Source organism: Mastigoproctus giganteus, chromosome 8 (assembly GCF_048544385.1).
Source record: "Mastigoproctus giganteus isolate SK-2022 chromosome 8, ASM4854438v1, whole genome shotgun sequence".
NCBI classification, from domain to species: domain Eukaryota; kingdom Metazoa; phylum Arthropoda; class Arachnida; order Uropygi; family Thelyphonidae; genus Mastigoproctus; species Mastigoproctus giganteus.
The window spans coordinates 29,786,875-29,806,734 of NC_143582.1; the positions used below are offsets into that span (position 1 = coordinate 29,786,875).

A 19,860-nucleotide genomic window follows, 5' to 3' on the forward strand; every position below is an offset into this window, starting at 1 on the left:
ACTCTTGATCTGATTATTAGCAGTGATTATTCATGCATTAAGAACCACTGGATGACAGTGATCACAATGTACCGACATGGGAATTACTTAAAGATATAACTACCATCAAGGCTAAAGTGAAAGGCTTTTGCTTTCATAAAGGTGACTACAGAGGTCTCAAACAGTTTTTAAATTCTGTACAGTGGGATCAACTGATTATGTTACCAATGTTGAATTCTAAATGGGAAGCCTTCAGAGACTTAATTTTGGAGGCTACTGGGCTTTTCATTCCAACTAAGAAATACTGTTCAAAGTTTAGGACTAAATGGATGTCAGATGAATTAATGAGGCTTGTGGGAGAGAAGAAGAAGAATGTATGGGATGCACATAAAGTATCAGGTGACACAAAAGCCTATGTCAGGTATAAACTAGTTTGTAATCAAGTCACAAAGAAGGTTATACAGGCCAAGGCAGATTACGGGAAATTTTTGGCAAAGGATGCAAAGAAAAACAGCAAAGAGTTCTTTACTTATGTTAACTCTAGAATGAAAGGGATGAATCAGAGTGGACCACTTAACATAGATGGATTGACTATTGACGATCATGTTCAGATAGCTGATAAACTGAATGAGTATTTTGCATCTACATTGGCACATGAGGAGTTATTCAATGAGGGGAGTGCCAGAAGTTTATCAAACGCTAACAGGGAGCCACGTGATTTTGTAATAACTGAGAGCAAAGTGGAGGAGAAATTGTTGAAGTTAACATAAGAAAGGCACCTGGGGTGGACAAGATCAATCCAGTTATATTAAAGGATGCAGCAAAGGAATTAAGCAAACCCATAGCCATAATTATGAGAGCTTCCTTGGACTCAGGGGAGATCCCCATGGACTGGAGTTGTGCAAATGTATGACCAATTCGCAACTAACACACAGCATGGGTTTGTTAAAGGGAGGACTTGTCTCACCAATTTGATTGGATACCATGATATGGTCACAAAGGAACTGAATTCCAAAAATAATTTTGATATCATATAGTTGGATTTCAGGAAAGCTTTTGATACTTGCAAAATTATCAAAAGCTTTGATACTTGCTTTTGATACTTGGAAGACTGCTGTACAAATTGGAGAGATATGGCATTAAGGGTAAGTTGCTACAATGGATAAAGGGATGGTTGAGTGGGAGATGACAGAGAGGGATAATCAATGGACACTGCTGTTCAGGGGACAAATGTTATTAGTGGAGTTCCCCAGGGTTTGGTGTTGGGCCCATTTTTGTTTTGTATATTTATCAATGATATTGATGAAGGGTATATCAGGTTGAATGTCCAAGTTTGCAGATGACACAAAGGGTGGCGGGGTTGTAACAATAGCAAAGACAGTATGCTACTCCAAATGGACCTAGATAAGTTGTAAAAATGGGCTCAGAAGTGGCAACTGAAGTTTATCATTGACAAATGCAAAGTACTGCATATAGGTAGCAATAACCCAAGAGAAACATACCAACTGTGTGGTACTACACTCAGGGAAGTGGAAAAGACTTGGGGGTAATTGTGCAGTCAAATATGGAGTTCGCTGACCAGTGCAGATGGGCTGCCAGGGCAGGTTATGGAGTCTTATCAATGATATACAGGTGACCCCCGCTTAACGCTGATAATGTGTTCCGGAAAAATAGAGCGCTAAGTGAATCCGCGCTAAGCGAGCGCCGCATTCCCATAAGGTAACATATGTATTTGTGAGTTGCAGTCGGTGCCATAGGATATTTCCTAATCAATAATAAACGGTAGTGTAAAGATGCACAAATGTCGGTCAAAATATTTGTACATATAAAATATTCTGCATTACATACGTATATAATTATATCGTAACTACTTATGTATCAAAATTAAACTTAAAATTCCAATTAAAATCATGAATTTAATTGATCTAAATTGATTTAATTTAATTGATGAATTTAATTATGAAAAATTTTGTCGATTTTGGGTTGAACTTTGGCCCTCTTCCAAATAAACTAAAAGGTATTAATTTTAAATCCCCCGCAGTTTAATTACCACCCAACAATAAAGTCAACCGATCCTTCGCTGCTTTGAAACCTGGCATGTTTTTTTCTTCTTTCAATAAGAAACTTCTTTTAGGCATTCATTTCCACAAAAGTCCTGCTTCATCTATGTTATAAACTTGTTGAGAAGTATAACACACAATACCCCTCTTCAGTAATTTTAACAAGTTCTTTTTTGAAAGTTTTGGCTCCTTGATCTGCACTTGCGGCTTCTCCCTGTTTAAATCTATTCAACCAGCCCTTACTAGTTTTAAATGGTTCCTATTTTTTTTTTTTTTAGGTGAGTTTTCTTCAGATCATCATATAGGCTAATCTCTCTCTCTTTTTTATTATTTATAATATTTAACTTAACTGAATTCTGCATTGGATATTATCTTCAATAAAATTAGTTAGTCTTTCCATTTCAATCCTAATAGCCGGCCTAGTCGCTTGCAGTGGAACAGCTATCTTTCCCGCTGCTAAAATTAATTCATTATTTTTTTATAATTGTTCTTACAGTTAAACTTGCAAGTCCTAAATTATGGCACACATCCGCTTGTCTTTGACCGGATCGATTCGCTTCAAAATGTCTAATTTAATTTTCAAATTCAGTAGTATTTTTATTACATTTATAGTCTTCGTACTGTGCACAGATGTTGTTGCTTTTTCATTCTTATTGGCCATTATTAACTCTTCGAAAATGTAACTGCGTTGGTTGCATTAATTACGATACAATGTTCAAGTAAACTGTCCATTATGCACGATGTCTAATACTGTACTGAGTGATGACTAGACTTTGGATAAATGCATATAATGCAAATATTACAAGCAATACTTGATCGTTTTTTAAAATGCTGATCTCGGAACTACGTAACAAGTCACTGTACTGCAATTAAATTAGCGCGCAAGAGAATTTCACTGAGCGTGGGAATATTTCTCAAGTCGGCGTGGGAAACGTTTTAACCGTATTTTTATATTCATTTTCAAGCTAGCGACTCAATCAAATGAAAAGATTTCGTTAAATATGCCAAAAATGCAATCTGTAAAAGAGCGTTATAATGATCTGTGACAGCGTTATAGTCAGACACAGGTTATAATATAAGAACAGCGTTATAGCGAATCAGTGTAAAGCGAACCGCGTTATAACGGGTGCCTGCTGTATAGGAATTTTGCTAGCAGAGACAGGGGGCTGATTATTCTATTATACGATGCAACGATCAGGCCACATCTAGAGTACTGTGCACAGGTCTGGAGGCCTCATTTTTGGAAGGATGTAGAGTTGTTAGAACAAGTAAAAAGAAGGGTAACAAGATTGGTGAGGGGAACAAACGGGTGCTCTTACCAAGAAAGGCTTAAGTTCCGCAAATTGCAGTGCTGGAGAGTAGGCATGTGTGAGGTGATCTGATTGAGGTGTATAAGGCCTTGAATGAGTTGAGCAAGCTGAATGCTGATGGGATTCTTCCTCTTGCTCAGACTAAGAACATGAGGAGCACAGTTTCAAATTGAGGAAAGATAGTTTTAGAATAGATGAGTGGAAATTTGCCTTTAGCCTGCGGGTAGTTGATTGGTGGAACAGGCTTCCATCTTTTCTTGTGGAAGCTAATAGCCTAAATAAATTTAAGACTGAGCTGGACAGGCATTTGGATCGAATGGAGGGGTGAAATGGGAGGGTTTTTTTTTTTTTTTTTTTTTTTTTTTGGCTGATGCTGCATAAGCTTGCTTTCTTGCATTGTATGCTACTGCAACAGGATCTAGAAAAGTTGGATAGATGGGCTGAGAAGTGGCAATTGAAGTTTAACATTGACAAAATGCAAAGTACTGCATATGGATAGCAGTAACCCCAGAGAAACGTACCAACTGTGTAATACTAAAGTCAGGGTGGTAGAGAATGAAAAAGACCTGGGGGGTAATTGTGCAGTCAGATATGAAGTTTTCTGAGCAGTGTAGACAGGTGCCAGAGCAGATCATTGGGTCTTGTCAATGATATAGAGGAATTTTGGTAGTAGCGAAAAGGTCATTATCCCTTTGTATAAGGCAATGGTCAGGCCATGCCTTGAGTACTGCATACAAGTCTTGAGGCCTCATTTTAGGAAGGATGTAGAGTGCCAGAACGAGTACAGAGAAGGGCAACAAGATCAGCAAGGTGAACAAAGGGGTCCTCTTAACATGATAGGCTTAAGTTCTGCAAATTACAGCGTCAGGAGACTAGACACCTGCGAGGTGATCCGATTGAGGTATATAAGGCCTCGAAGGGTTACAGCTGATAGGATTCTTCCTCTTGCTCTGATTACGAATCTCAGGAGGCATATTTTCAAATTGAGGAAAGACAGTTGTAGAAGAGATGTGTGAAAATTTGCCTTTAACCATCAGATAGTTGATTGTTGGAACAAACTTCCATCTGTCAATGTGGAAGTCTATAGCTTAAATAAATTCAAGGAAGAACTGGAAAACGTTTTAGAGCCAATGGATGGGTAAAATGATTTTTTTTTTTTTTTTTCTTGTCTGATGCTGTATAAGCTTGCTTTCTTGTATCATTAGTATTAGTATTAGTAATGACCGCATGGTGCAAGAAAGCCTATGGCTTATGCTGCACCAGCCAAAGAAAAAAAAAAAACAAAAAAACCCCGAATAAAACAATGAGAAAAAAAAAAAAAAAAAAAAAATTAATAAAAGAAAAGGAAATTAAACCTATCATCCTAGGTGCTTCCCTCACCCGAAGGTACTATCCAGATGACCTTTGAATTTCCCCAAACTGTCAGCCTCTACCACCCATTAGGCAACTTATTCCAGTAATTTATAACTCGCTGGCTAAAATAAAACTTCCTGCAGTCCAATCTAAACATCATATGCCTCTACTAATGCTAATGCTAAAAGAAAGTATTAGTATTAGTAATGGCCGCATGGTATAAGAAAGCCTATGGCTTAGGCTGCACCAGCCAAAAAAAAAAAAAAAAAAAACCGAATAAAACAATGATAAAAAAAAAAAATAAATAAACAAATAAATATATAAATCAAAATAATTAATAAAAGAAAAGGAAATTAAACCTATCATCCTGTGCACTTCTCTCACCTGAAGGTACTATCCAGATGACCTTTGAATTTTCCCAAACTGTCAGCCTCTACCACCCATGTAGGCAACTTATTCCAATAATTTATAACTCACTGGCTAAAATAAAAAACTTCCTGCAGTCCAATCTAAATATTTCCCCCCGTAACTTGAATTTATGTCCCCTAGTTCTAGCATCATTTATAATCTTGAAAATTTCATCCTCATTCATTTTACTGATGTCTCTCAATGCCTTAAACACCTCAATCAAATCTCCTCTAAAGTGTCTAGTTTCCAAACTCTGCAACCCACATATTCGAAGTCTTTCTTCATAAGAACGCCCTTTTGCCGACTTCACCAGTTGAGTTACCCATCTTTGCACCCTTTCAAGAAGCTCGATGTCTTTCTTTAGGTGCGGTCTCCATACTTGAAAACAGTATTCCAAGTGTGGTCTCACAAAAGCCTTATATAATGGGATTATCACGTCCCTATCTCTACTTGCAAAAGTTCAATAGATCATCGATAGGACACCATAGACCTTCCTTGCAACCTGTTTACAATGCTCAGAGAATTTCATGTCTGACCGTATCGTAACACCCAAGTCCCTTTCCTCCAGTACTGGGTTTAGTTGAACTCCACCAAGTGAATAAGTTATTTTGGGATTACTGTTTCCCAGGTGTAATACCTTACACTTTGTTGGATTAAAGCACAGCTGCCATTTTTCTGACCATTCCTGAAGTCTATCTAGGTCTCTCTGAAGAAGCTCAGCTTGACAGTGATCATTAACTATTCTACCAATTTTAACATCATCTGCTAATTTAGACATCACGCCCTCTATCCCTTCATCGATGACGTTTATGAAAATTAAAAACAACAGTGGTGCTAATACTGATCTTTGGGGAATCCCACTTCTTACATCAACCCAATCTAAGGAATAGCCATTTATCACAACCCTCTGCCTCCTGCCCTGAAGCCATCCTGCTATCCATCTAAGGATTTTCCCAGTGATTCCAAACTGTTCCAGCTTATAAGGCAACCACTCTTGTGGGACTGAGTCAAAAGCTTTGCTGAAATATAAATAAACAATGTCAAAATTATTCCCTAAATCCAGCTCGTGAGTGACCCTTTCAAAATAGTGAACCAGATTTGTTAAACATGACTTTCCCTTTACAAAACCATGCTGAGTATCCTTGAGAATTTCAATTCGATCCAAATGATCCTGAATTCCACACTTGATCATTGCCTCCATGATTTTCTCTACCACTGAAGTCAGACTGACAGGTCGATAATTTTCCACTTCACTCTTAGGGCCACCCTTATGTATGGAAGATACATTGGCACTTTTCCAAACCATGGGAATCTCCCCAGAGTCTAGTGATGCTCACATAATTAGCCTCAATGGTTCAATGCATTCACTTGCTGCCTCCCTTAAGATTATAGGATATATTCCATCAACTCCAGGAGCCTTACTGGCCTGTAGGCTTGAAAGTTTTTTCATTAAATAATCTTGCGAAATTTCAATATCATTAATTACATATTTTTCAACTTCGCTCCCACAATTTTCCATTGCCACAAAAGATTTTTCATTTATAAATATCGATGCAAAATAACTGTTGAGTTCATCTGCAATGGCAGCTGGTGTATTTAATACTATCCCCTTTCCTTTATGGAAAGGTCCGATCTGGTTTGTCCTGCTCTTCTTGGCATTTATATATGTGAAGAATTCCTTATTCCCCCTCTTTGCTCTGTTTGCTAGTGATTTCTCATAAACTGCCTTTGCCTGTCAAACCTTTTCTGTGGCTCTATTACAGATCATCTTGTAGCTGTTATAAGCTTCAGTACTTTTTATTGCTCTGTAACCTTTCTATGCCACCTTTTTCTGCTCAAGTAATGTGGCAACTTCACTATTCATTCAACTTGGAACCTTCCTCGTGGAGTATTTTTTTAATAATAAATACGCATTGAAGGCATCTGTGATGAATGTTTTAAAAGCATACCACAGTTCAAATGTATTCATTCTCTGTGTGATATCTTCTACCCAATTAATAGAGGCCAGTTAATAGAGAGCTACTGGTTCCTCTCATCTACTGGTTCCTCTACTGTATCTCAGCTACTGGTTCCTCTACTGTCAACCCTGTTATGTCATCTGATTCATGGGTGATGATGAGGTCTAGGATATTCTTTTCTCTAGTACTTTCCCTGACATGTTGATACAAATAACAGTCATCTAGTTGATTTAAAAATTTTGTTCCCCATGTAGAGTTTCCTTCCCATTTACTCCAATCAATTAGAGGCAAATTGAAATCACCCATAATAAGAAATTGATGCTTACTTGCCCATTCCATTTGCATGTAGAGGCTTTTGTCATAATCTTAACAATCACCTGGTCTGTAGATTACTCCTACTCGCATTATACCTTTGTTTCCAACTATCTCACACCATACAGACTCTATACTAGCATGTGAAACATCTGAATCCGGGAAAGCTATCATTGCACTCAGGCTGCTTCTGATAAGAAGCATTACTCCACCATCCCTTCTATCTACCCTATCCTTCCTAAATACATTATACAAGCCGTACCGAAACTCATCATCCCCAATTTCTGGGTGGCACCTCGGACATAATAGGGCTTACGTCTCCGTAAGCCCTATTATGTGCACGTTACTTGTTTTAACCAGCAGTTTGAATTCGCTCATTTCCTTGACGACACTTCTAACATTACTATATAAACAATTAAGACTTACTGTTCTTATATATTTAACAACCCTAACACAACCCTTTAAGTTTTTTAGGCTCTCTTCCCTGGCATTAGCTACCTGCTCACTTGAAACATTTCTGCCCCCAGAACATCTAGATAATATGTCCAGTTCGGGTAACAGATAAGAACTCTTGAGGTATGTGCAAGAGTTACTTTGACCAATATTATCTATATCCATCTTTTCTATCTATACAGAAAAGACGGATATATTATCTATATCCGTCTTTTCTATACCCATCTCTCCTCAACAAAAATTTATGGTTGTGATACCAGGGGTTTTCAAGTAGTATGGCAACTTGTGTGTTGAGTGCTTGAGTTTGTGTTTTACTCAATATGAGTTTTATGTAATTGATAAAGACTTTTCAGTCATTAGTATTAGCTTGCTTCCTTGCATCACGTGCAAGGAAGCAAACTTATACAGCATCAGCTGGAAAAATAACCACCTCATCTGCTATAACAGTATGTCTATTCTTTTCTTAAATTTATTCAAAAGTACTCACTTCCATAAAATAGTTTTTTGAACAATCATAATTCTCTGGCTGGAAGCAAATTTTTGCATATTTATCGTGCAACTATCCTTTCTCAATTTAAATTTATGTCTCCTTACGTGTGTTGCCCTAGAAAGAGTAAGGATACCACCATTAGCTACTTCACTCCATTTAAAGCCTTATAAACACTTCAATCCGGTCTCCTTGCAGGTGCCTAGTTTTCAGATGCTGCAATTTATATGCAACATTCTTCTCTTGAACAGCCTTAGCACATCTATTGGAAAACACGGTTTAGATAAAGGACGAGATTTTAAAGTGGAGTGTGGAATAAAGGATTCCATTCCTACAAGAATAATTTCACTGACACGATCTGAGCAAACATTGACATCAGAAGTTTTGAAACAGTAATCTGACCAAGGAAAAGAAGGAAAGAAATCTGGCATGTCACCCCATTTTGCATTCTTGTAATGCCAAACAATACAAGGTTGGGAATATCCATGAAATAAAGGCTCCATTGGAGAAGAGACAATCGCCAAGTTGTGATCTGAGGTGCATAAAGGACCACTCACTTTGACTATGTACTTAGAAGGGATGTTTGTGAGAAAAAGATCAAGCGTGTTGGCTGTATGGTTAGGAATTGTCTGGTATTCTTGTAGGTAAATGAACAATCTGTGCAAGGTCATTAGTAATTGCAAAACCTCAGCATCTCGACCAGCTGGGTTGGTGTGACTAGAAAATGGAAGCCAGCTGGAGTTGAGAAAATTAAAATCACCAAGTAAAATTACCTCACTGTTAGGAAAGTTGGACTGGTCAAAATCAAGTTGCAAAAAGAGGAAGTCGAAGAGCTCCAAGTGATTAATGGAGTGGGGAGAAATGTAGACAACAGATGAATTTGACAGAATGAGGTAGAGAGATTTTAAGACAGAGAAGATCAAAAAGAGGAGGTTCCAAATTACCAAGTCTCTGACAGGGAAATTCAGAACAGACATATGCACAAGTACCACCTTTGAATTCCAAAAGGAATCATACAGCGAATAATTTGGGCAAATGAGATGAGCAGTAATTAAATCAACTGATAACTGAGCTTCTGTCAGAAAAAGTATATGGGATTTGGCAGACTGAAGGTGGAAATGGACATCGTTGAGATTAGTTATTGTTATTTTTATTATTTGGTTTTTAGGAGCATTAGCAACTAAGGCCATATTGTTCCGGGGATATGCGGTGGTCATTTCCTGACCTTTCCGCACCTTTCGTATTTGGTGGTCACGGGCTTGAACCCCGGTCTAATCAAGAAGCATGTGCTATGCACTGCTGCTTCTGCCCACCTGGCTACGGAGGCGCCGTTGAGATTAGAATTGAGACCAAGTATATTTGTGAAATGAACTAGGAAGTGTTTTGGGAGGTTTAGATCTTTTTGCAGATAAGCTTACTTTATTAGTTTGACAATTCATGGTTTAATCAATAGTAAGAAAAAGTTGGGGGGGGACATGCTGTATGAAGTAATGAAATTTTTGGATATGGCAAGAACATACCCAGGTCCTTGACATAATATGGCAGGAACAATGCCCCCCCCCCATACACACTACTCGGACTCCCTCCAGTCGCTATCTGGCAGAGTAGAGGTAACAAAATTTTACACTAGCTGATTTGGAAGCCTCCTAAAAAGTTACCAACAGGTTTGGTCTGGTGTACTAACTAGCTGTCGACCTGCAAACACCGTTTTAGAGCTGTACCCTCAAAATGTAAGGAGGATTGGATCTCGCCATGATGTCCATCATAACCTCAAAAGTCAGCAGTCATACTGCATGATGGAAGAGATGGGGAAGAGTTGAAGAGAGCTTCGCTCTGGAGACTAAACATGGGTTCCCCCACTTCAACCCTCCAATAAGCAAAGTGGTGGTATTGCACCAGTTGATGAGAGTCAGCTACCACCTAGTATTGCCTGGTAACACAGAGGGGTCGCATTCCTCCATGTGGTGTTGTTGTTGTTGTTATTTGATTTTTAGGAGCATTAGCAACTAAGGCCATATTGCTCTGGGGATATGAGGCGGTCATTCCCTGACCTTTCCGCATCCTCCATATTTGGTTATCATGGACTCGAACCCCGGTCTAATCAAGAAGCGTGTGCTACGCACTGCTGCTCCTGCTCATATGGCTACGGAGATGCCTCCATGTGGTGTGGCCGCCATACCTTGACCCCTGCTTACATTGGTTCACACCTGTGTGGTCACCCACAGTGTGCTTGTGCATGGGGGTTAACACCCAGGATTACTAACAGTCCCACCATTATGAAGGTGCAAGCAGAGGATTTGGCTGTCACAGATCATCCAGACTTCACCGAAATTGGGTCCACTTGACTTAAGTGTCACCCGAATACCAATTCCATCAGTGTTTCAGACTCTCAGGTAGCAAGTACAGCTTGTTGGGCATATCTGAGAGAATGTCAGTGACAACCTCAAGGACTGTAAATCGAGAGTAGGAGTGTGTTAAAGGCTTAATGACTCTCATGAGTATAATAAACAACTATACAGAGAAATAGAGTGGGACAGTAAATCAGAGTGTCTCATAATAGGGGATTTTAATTACCCAGATACTGACCTGAATTTGTGGTATGGTCACTCACACACTAGCATGGCTTTTGTGGATTTATTGGATGATTGTTTTCTACAGCAGCATGTTTGGGAGGCAACTAGAGAGAGTAATACTCTTGATCTGATTATCAGTAATAATTCTTCATGCATTAAGAATCTGCAGATAAAGTAACCACTATGTGGTTGTGATCACAGTGTGCTGAAGTGGGATTTACTCAAAGAGGTAACTACCATCATAGGTAAAGGGAAGAGTTTTTGCTTACGTAAAGATGACTACGGTGGTCTGAGAGAGTATTTAAATTCTATATGGTGGGACCAACTGATGATGTTACCAACAGCAAATTCAAAATGGGAAGCATACAAAGAATTTATCTTGGAAAGTACTAGTCTTTACATACCAACTAAGAAATATTCTTCAAAGTTTAGGCCTAAATGGATGTCAGATGAACTAATGAGACATGTGGCAGAGAAGAAAAATGCGTGGGATACATATAAATTAACAGGCAACACAGAAGGCTATGATAGATATAAGTTGATCTTTAACCAAGTCACAAAGGAGGTTAGCCAGACAAAGGCAGATTACAAGATATCCTTGGCAAAGGATGCAAAGAAATACAGCAAAGAGTTCTTTACTTATGTAAACTCTAGAAGGAAGGGGATGAATGCGATTGGTCCACTTGATATCAATGGTTCAACTGCTGATGATCCTACTCAGGTAGCTAACAAACTAAATGAATATTTTGCATCTACATTCACTTATGAGGAGTTATTTAGGGATGGGAATGTCAGAGATTAATTAAACTCTGGTAGTGAGGTAGATGATTTTGTAATAACTGAGAGCAAATTCAAGGAGAAATTGTTGAAGATAAACATAAGAAAGGCATCTGGGGTGGATGGGATCTATCCAGTTATATTAAAGGAGGCAGCAAAGGAAGTAAGCAAACCCTTAGCCATAATTATGAGAGCTTCCTTGGACTCAGGGGAGGTACCCATTGACTGGAAATGTGCAAATGTGTCCCTAATTCACAAAGAAGGATCAAATGGAGACACAAGTAATTAAAGACCTGTTATTTTAATTTCTGTTCCAGGGAAATTAATGGAGGCACTGGTTAAAAAGACATGTGGCAGAGAAGAAAAATGCGTGGGATACATATAAATTAACAGGCACTGCAGGATCATCTCAACAAGACTTCAGTTATAGCTTGGACACAGCATGGGTTTGTTAAGGGGAGTTCTTGTTTGACCAATTTGATTGGATACAATTGTTGTTTTCTGTATTTATTAATGATATTGATCCTGGTATATCAGACATAATATCCAAGTTTGGAGATGATACAAAGGTTGGCAAGGTTGTTAAAGACACTAATGACAGTACGCTGCTGCAATAGGATCTAGAAAAATTCAGCAGATGGGCTGAGAGGTGGCAAATGAAGTTTAACATTGACAAATGTAAAGTACTGCATATGGGAAGTAGTAACCCCAGTGTAACGTATCAACTGTGTGGTACTACGTTGACATTGGTAGAGAGTGAAAAGGACCCGTGGGTAATTGTGCAGGCAGATATGAAGTTTTCTGAGCAGTGCAGACAGTCTGCAAGAGTAGCTCATGGTGTCTTGTCAATGATATACAGGAATTTTTCTAGAAGGGATAAGGAGGTGATTATCCCCTTCTATAAGGCAATGGTCAGGCCACACCTTGAGTACTGTATATAGGTCTGGAGGCACCATTTTAAGTAAGGATGTATAGCTGCTGGAACGAGTACAGAGAAAGGGTAACAAGATTATTGAATGGAACAAAGGGTTGCTCTTACAAATAAAGGTTTAAGTTTTGCAAATTACAGTGCCTGGAGACTAGGCACCTGCGAGGTGATCTGATTGAGATGTATAACGCCTTGAATAGTTTGAGCATGCTCAATGCTGATCAAATTCTTCCTCTTTCTCAGAATTATCACCTGAGAGGGCATAAATTCAAATTGAGGAAAGACAGTTGATTAGTCAAGAAACACTTGTCATGATGAACCAAATATGACAAATGAAGTGCAAGAAAAACACTGACAAGGAGAAAATTGAGTATACTGATTTATGCAAAGCCATTAGAAAGAGACTCAGAGAGGACATAAGAAAATTTAACACAAGAAAAGTAGAACAAGCATTTAGGGAAAACAAAGGATTTAAATCAGTAGCCATGAGCAGTAATACAGAAAGACAAATGATACTGAAACTGAAGAATAGCAATGGTATATATAAATAGCAGAGAAGGCATAATTCAAATAGCAGAAGACTACTATAAAGAGTTATACAAGGAACGAGGGAATGATGCCAGCAATGGAGAAGATGGATTGCAAATTAGCATTCACATACAACATACCTGATATCCTTCCTGATGAGGTAGAACATGCATTGAAGAAAATGAAGAATAACAAATCCCCAGGGGAAGATGAAGTTACTGTAGTTGTTAAAATTGGGAAGAAGAGACATGACACAAAAACTGGCAAGACTCTTCACAAAATGCATTAGAACAGGTGTGATGCCTAAGTTTTCCTGCATAACAAAGGAGATAAATCAGAAATTGGAAATTATAGACCAATTAGCTTGTTATCCCACATCTAAAAGTTGTTCACAAGGGTCATTACTAACAGATTAGAAAGAATACTTGATGAGAATCAACCGAAAGAGCAAGCTGGTTTAGGACAGGATTTTCAAATATGGATCACCTTCACGTAATGTCACAGCTAATGGAGAAAGCAAATGAATATAAAACACCATTATACTGGACATTTGTGGATTATGAAAAGGCATTTGACTCCATACAGCATAAGGCAATATTTCTGGCACTGGAAAGATAAGGCATAGATACCCCATATATTATGATTTTGAAGAAAATATATGAGAATGCTACCTTCTTTATTAGACTAGACAAAGACAGTAGTAAATTTAAAATTGAGAAAGGAGTTCGACAAGGAGACACAATATCTCCGAAATTGTTTACTGCTACCCTTGAGGAAGCTTTCAGAAGATTAGACTGGTTGCAGAAACGAGTCAATGTGAATGGAGAGTACCTAAACCATTTATGATTTGTAGATGACACTGTGGTCATAAGCCACGATCCCAAAGAATTAGAAGAAAATCTTTATCAGTTATGCAGAGTTAGTAAGGATTTTGGACTAAAGATGAATATGGCTAAAACAAAAGTAATGATGAACAAGTATGCCACAGAAAGGGATATAATGATTGAAGGAGCAGTAATTGAAAAGGCGGAGTCATATACTTAACCCTGAGCAACCAGAACCAACATAGCTCACTGCTTGTACGACCACACCAAGCCGCACTGACCTGCAGAATAACCAGCACAACAAAAACAGGAGTCTCGAATCCCTATTTCCCCATACTGACTGAATCCAAACAACCCGACTTTCACTCCCGGACAGGCCATAGGGTTCACAGAGAAACCACGACTACAAGACAAGTCCAACCTATAGCATGCAAATGACTGTGCATACCCAGGTTGGGACCAAAGCACAGAAATGAACATGTAAAGACTGCCACTATGACGAGAACAGATCCCACAAACAGTGATCATAAAGATCTGACTCTTTTAACCCACAGCTGGGGCGTTGGCCAATCTATAAATACTAATGACCAAGCAGCTGTCGTGCTTCACAGAAAACAAATGGACGTGATTGGACCTTCAACCGTGATGAAAATCCTTCTCAACTAACACACGGACGGAACTCAGTCCCATGAGCGACTCTCACCAAAAGATGAAGAAGAACCTGCACAGTCGCTGTACGGACCTGACAAGAAAGCCTGAGAGAATTCCATTAGCCCTGGATGGTAGGCCACTGATGATAGACGACCACTTCGCAGCCACAAGCCTTCACGCCCTATTGGCGATCTGGGTCAGCTCCCTTGTCTGGCCCACTATTACTCCCCTTCCCCGGTGGGGGAGGGAGACGGCTTGCCATCTCCTTAACCCCAACCACCCTTCTCTTCTTTCTGGTGGGGCATGGGCATGCCCCACTGCAAGCTGGAGCTACCTTCCCTATCGGCTCCTTCTCTGACTATATCCCCCCAATCTTCAGCCTCCCTTCCCCCACTCTAACTATACGCAAGCGACAGTCCCACACAATCCAAATTTAACCATCAAAATAAATTTCGCCCAAAACTCTCGGCTTCTCATTCTAGCGCCTTCACCACGCGAACTAACCTATACCAATTGATGTGTATGCATATGCATTTTTGTATGTCGCATATCGGCATTTTTTTTTTTTTTTAGGTCCTAGCCACTGAAATCTAAGGAAATTAGGTGGCGGGACCTGCCAGAGTAAATAATTATAATACTGGTGTACCTGGTCTGCCTCCACGGGGCTAAAGTGGGGCAACATTGGGCCTCAGTAGGGGTCCAGCGGCTAAATGACCAGATGAACAACGGTACACGACACTACACAACACATGTACAATATCCATACACTTTTAAATCTCTGGCATTTCCAGCAAACTGGCACACCCATCACAATGTAAACAATGCGGAGATGGGGGGAACCCCTGGTGCCGTATGACCCTAAATACACTTTACACTTTACTTTACACTTATCTGGGACAAGTCATTAGCTGTAATAATGATAAAGGGCTGGAAATTTTGGATGGATAGCATTCAGCAAATATAGTCACATACTGAGGAGCAATATCCCAATGTATACTCCCCACCATGACTTATGTAAGTGAAACTTGGGCACTCACCAAAAGAATGGAAGAGAAGTTGAGAACTACACAGCGAAGAATGGAACGAATTATATTGGGAATCAGACTGTTAGATAAGAAAGAAACACATGGATTAGGCAGAAAATTCAAGTAAAGGACATTCTTATCAAAACTAAAGAACTAAAATGGTCTTGGGCAGGATACATAGCTCGAAGACATGATGACAGATGGACTAAGAAAATAACAGAATGGTACCCAAGAGGAGCTAGAAGAAAACCTGGCAGACAACGACGGAGATGGACAGATGAAATTCGTGAGTTTGTGGGTAGTAAATGGATGGCCATTGCACAAAACAGAAGGAACTGGAAAGTTTCTGGAGAGGCCTTCATCCTGCAGTGGATTGAAAATGGCTGATGATGATGATGAGTTGTAGGATAGATGGCCGAAGTGTGCCTTTAGCCAGTGGGTGGTTGATTGCTGGAACAAACTTCCATCTGTCATTGTAGAAGTTGAGAGTGTAAATAGATTCAAAGCGAACCAGACATACATTTGTAGCGAGTGGATGGGTGAAATGAAAAGGTTTTTTTTTTTTTTTTTGGCTGATGCTATATAAGCTTGCTTTCTTGCATCATGTTCCTTTACTAATGCTAAATACCAGATATCCAACTTGGAAATTGGACGCTGTGGTGTGTTACAGGTTTGTTTGTTGTTTGTTTGTTATTTGGTTTTTAGGAGCATTAGCAACTAAGGCCATATTGCTCCGGGAATATGCGGTGGTCATTCCCCGACCTTTCCGCATCCTCCGTTTTTGGCGGTGACGGGCTCGAACCCCGGTCTAATCAAGAAGCGTGTGCTACGCACTGCTGCTCCTTCCCACCTGGCTACGGACGCGCCCGTGTTACAGGTCAAGATAAGTTTATGTGCAAGGGTGAGGAACTGATCTTTTCTGGTGGAGAGTCTCTTAACCCAAATTACTCCCTTCTCTCTATAAGTTTTTCTAAGATTTCCTGTTCAAACAATTCTAACAGATCCCAGTCTGAAATCACTACTTTAGAGATGTTTAGTGATCTGTGGGATATCCCTATTACAGATAGCCCTGCAAAGAGGCTCACATTTAGAGCTGCAACAAACATTTAGCAGTGGAGATCTCAATGGGGGATGTCTCTTGACTTGGGTCTTTTAAAAAAGATTGAAAGACAGCTTGAAAGAACAAAACAATCAAAAGCTTGTTTGTACACTTTTTGGATCAAACGGATAACCACTGCAAAATTATTAAGGTTACGAAAATTTCTTACCAAGGAATAATACCAATTGATGCTGATAATGGTGGAAGCTCTTCTGTTATAGAACGAATTCCAAGTTGTAACTTGCGTTTCTTAGAAGGACCTTCTAGAGATTGTGTATCTGATAACTGAGTTATTTCTATATATGATGAATTTTCTGTTGACACTTGATGACATACTTCAACTGCAACTGACACAAAGCTTTGTCGCAATGTAATTTCTTTACTACAGAGAAACAAAATATAATAAGTATCCATAATAATAAACACATAGCAATAAAGAAGTACTGCTTTTCAGAATTTAAATATTTGATTTATAATCATTTCCAGAAAATTTTAAACACTCAATATTATTAAATAAAATTTCCAAAGGAGTTTTTTTTACAACTTATAAACTCTATTGATAAATTTCTTTGAAGTAAACTGAAATTCCACAAGTTGAATATTGTGAATTACAATTCAGAGTGGTTCAGTAATATGTGAACTGAATTTAATAGTTATAAAGTGCCAGGTTTCTAAAAAGACACATTCCAGATGATTAGAACGTAATGAAATAAAAACATACCTAGAAGAATATTTACTTCTACTTGAAAAATTCTGCATTTCAGTAATAACTAAATCATAAATTTTTGAAATGTAACTTCTCCATTGTGTCCGGTCACATGCAAAAGCACCTTCTTCAACAGTTCTAATACCAAGAGGATTGTGCAAAGCCAGCTGAATTCGTAAGAACTCCAGTATTTTTTCCTAAAATTAGAATAAACAACAATAAATAAATCAATATTTAAGATGTATAAATTACAAGCACCTTACATGCTATAGTTGAACCTATTTATAACAAACTCAAAGGGGATGATGAAAACTTGAGAATGTCATTACATGAACAAAACTGATGAAATACAGTATAGTACAGTAAATCCCCGACATATGTAAGAGATTATGTTCCAGGAATTCTTATGTAAATCGAGCTTTACATAACTCAGAATGACTAATAAAATATTGCTACTACATCCCTGATATGCTAAAATTATAAAAACCACATAATATCCTCAGAAGAATGAAGAAATATAGTTATATACAGGGTGTCCAGCTAGAGGTATTCAAAAATATGCACATATATCTCAGCATCTATAAAGTGTATTAAAATAATATTTTTGTTATTATACAGAGTAACTCACCAAGTTTTTATGAAGGTTAGTAAAGTTCAATGTAGGCACCTTTTGTAGCTCGACAGATGTCAAAAATGATACTCGAGCTCTTGTCAAGTGTTTTCCAGAATCTGAGGTGTTATTACAGCAACTACTTCAACGATACGCTGTTTCAAATTGTCCAAATCCTGAATTTTTCTCTGGCAAACACAGTCTTTAATAAAGCCCCATGCAAAAAAGTCCAATGGAGTCATATCCAGAGATCTACACGGCTAGGCAGTTGGGCCTCCTCTTCCAATCCAACATCCAGGAAAAGTGTTGTTCAAAAACATAGTAACATCTCGATGGAAGTGTGTGGAGTACCATCTTGCTAAAACCTGAAACCTGGGAGACTCTGTGGAACAGCAAAGATCTGCAGCATGTCAAAGTAAGTGTCCTGTCACTGTGGGCTCTATGAAAAAAATGGACCAATGATGACATTTTTGTGCATTCCTAACCAGATATTGACGTTTGGTGTGTCCCTTTCATTTTCGATCACTTGGTGAGGATTCTCTGTACCCCAAATGCGGCAATTGTGTCTGTTAGCTTTCCCGCAAATGTGAAAGGTTGATTCATCACTGAATAACAACAGATCAAGATAATTGGGATTGTCATTGATACGGCTGATCATCTCAGCAGCGGAATCAGCTCTTAAGCGGTGATCATCTGGATTAAGGTGTTGAAGAAGTTAAATTTTGTACTTATAGGAACAGAGACGTTTGTGAACAATGTTTGTTTGTTATTTGGTTTTTAGGAGCATTAGCAACTAAGGCCATATTGCTCCGGGATATGCGGTGGTCATTCCCTGACCTTTCCGCATCCTCCGTATTTGGTGGTGAGGGGCTCGAACTCCGGTCTAATCAAGAAGCGTGTGCTACGCACTGCTGCTCCTTCCCACCTGGCTATGGAGGCGCCTTTGTGAACAATGTCATGAATGGTTTACAGAGGAATCTGCAGTTCATTACTATCCAGTCTAATTGTCTTGTGTGGGCCCCCTATAGAATGACTCATGCACCTGATCCACAGTCTCACTGGTCACGCGCTTTTTCGGTTGTTTCCAAGTTTGTGAAACCAAACTTCCCGTCTCTGTTAGAGTCTTATCCCATTGAAGAATGGATCTGGATGTGGGAGGATCCACATTCCATTCCCTTCATGCATGCCGTCGAACACGTGTAACTGATTAAAATTCAGCTAACCAAAGCACACACTGCACCTTCCAGAGTGGTGTCCACATCTCGACTGAAGGACTGAGGCAAAAGCCATTCTTATGCCGTTTTTGCAAGTGCGCGACTACTGGTAACGCACCTGAACTAGTGACCTTGACAGTGCGATGAAACAAATCTCGGAGAGATTTCCTATCAACTGCGCTTTCGTTTGAGAAAATATAATGAGTGGTTCTCGCATTATAAGCGGTTATTTTTGGATACCTCTAGCCCGGACACCCTGTATTTTTCAATTAATTGGTTATATATATATATATATATATATATAGAAAAATAGTTATAAATTTTTAATTAATTCAATTAAAAACTTTTTCTGAGAACAGAACAGAAGAAGCCAGAGTGGCAAATAAGAAAAGAAAACATAAAAGGAAGGAAAAACACATGTAATTGTACTCTAAAAACTGATATGTATTTCGTAGTCTTGGTTATTACAGTTGACTTCACTGGTGTCCATCCCTTCACTGCTTTTCGTATTCTGTCCTTGTCCTTTATTATTGTGTACACTGTAGACACTGACAAATCTAAATTCCGCGTGATACTTGTTAATGTTTGACCATTTTCATACATCC

The 19,860-nt window shown here is 38.9% G+C and overlaps 1 protein-coding gene across 1 annotated transcript in view; it reads right to left on the reverse strand.

Moving 5' to 3' along the window:
• Nucleotides 1-19,860, reverse strand: part of LOC150081400 (serine-protein kinase ATM-like) — a 313,728-nt gene that overhangs the window by 232,684 nt on the left and 61,184 nt on the right. The window contains exons 8-9 of the mRNA XM_090380190.1: nt 17,447-17,628; nt 16,895-17,107 (exon numbers count right to left, since the gene is read on the reverse strand). Of these exons, the coding sequence (XP_090236316.1) occupies nt 16,895-17,107; nt 17,447-17,628 (395 nt within the window). The remainder of the gene's footprint in view (nt 1-16,894; nt 17,108-17,446; nt 17,629-19,860) is intronic.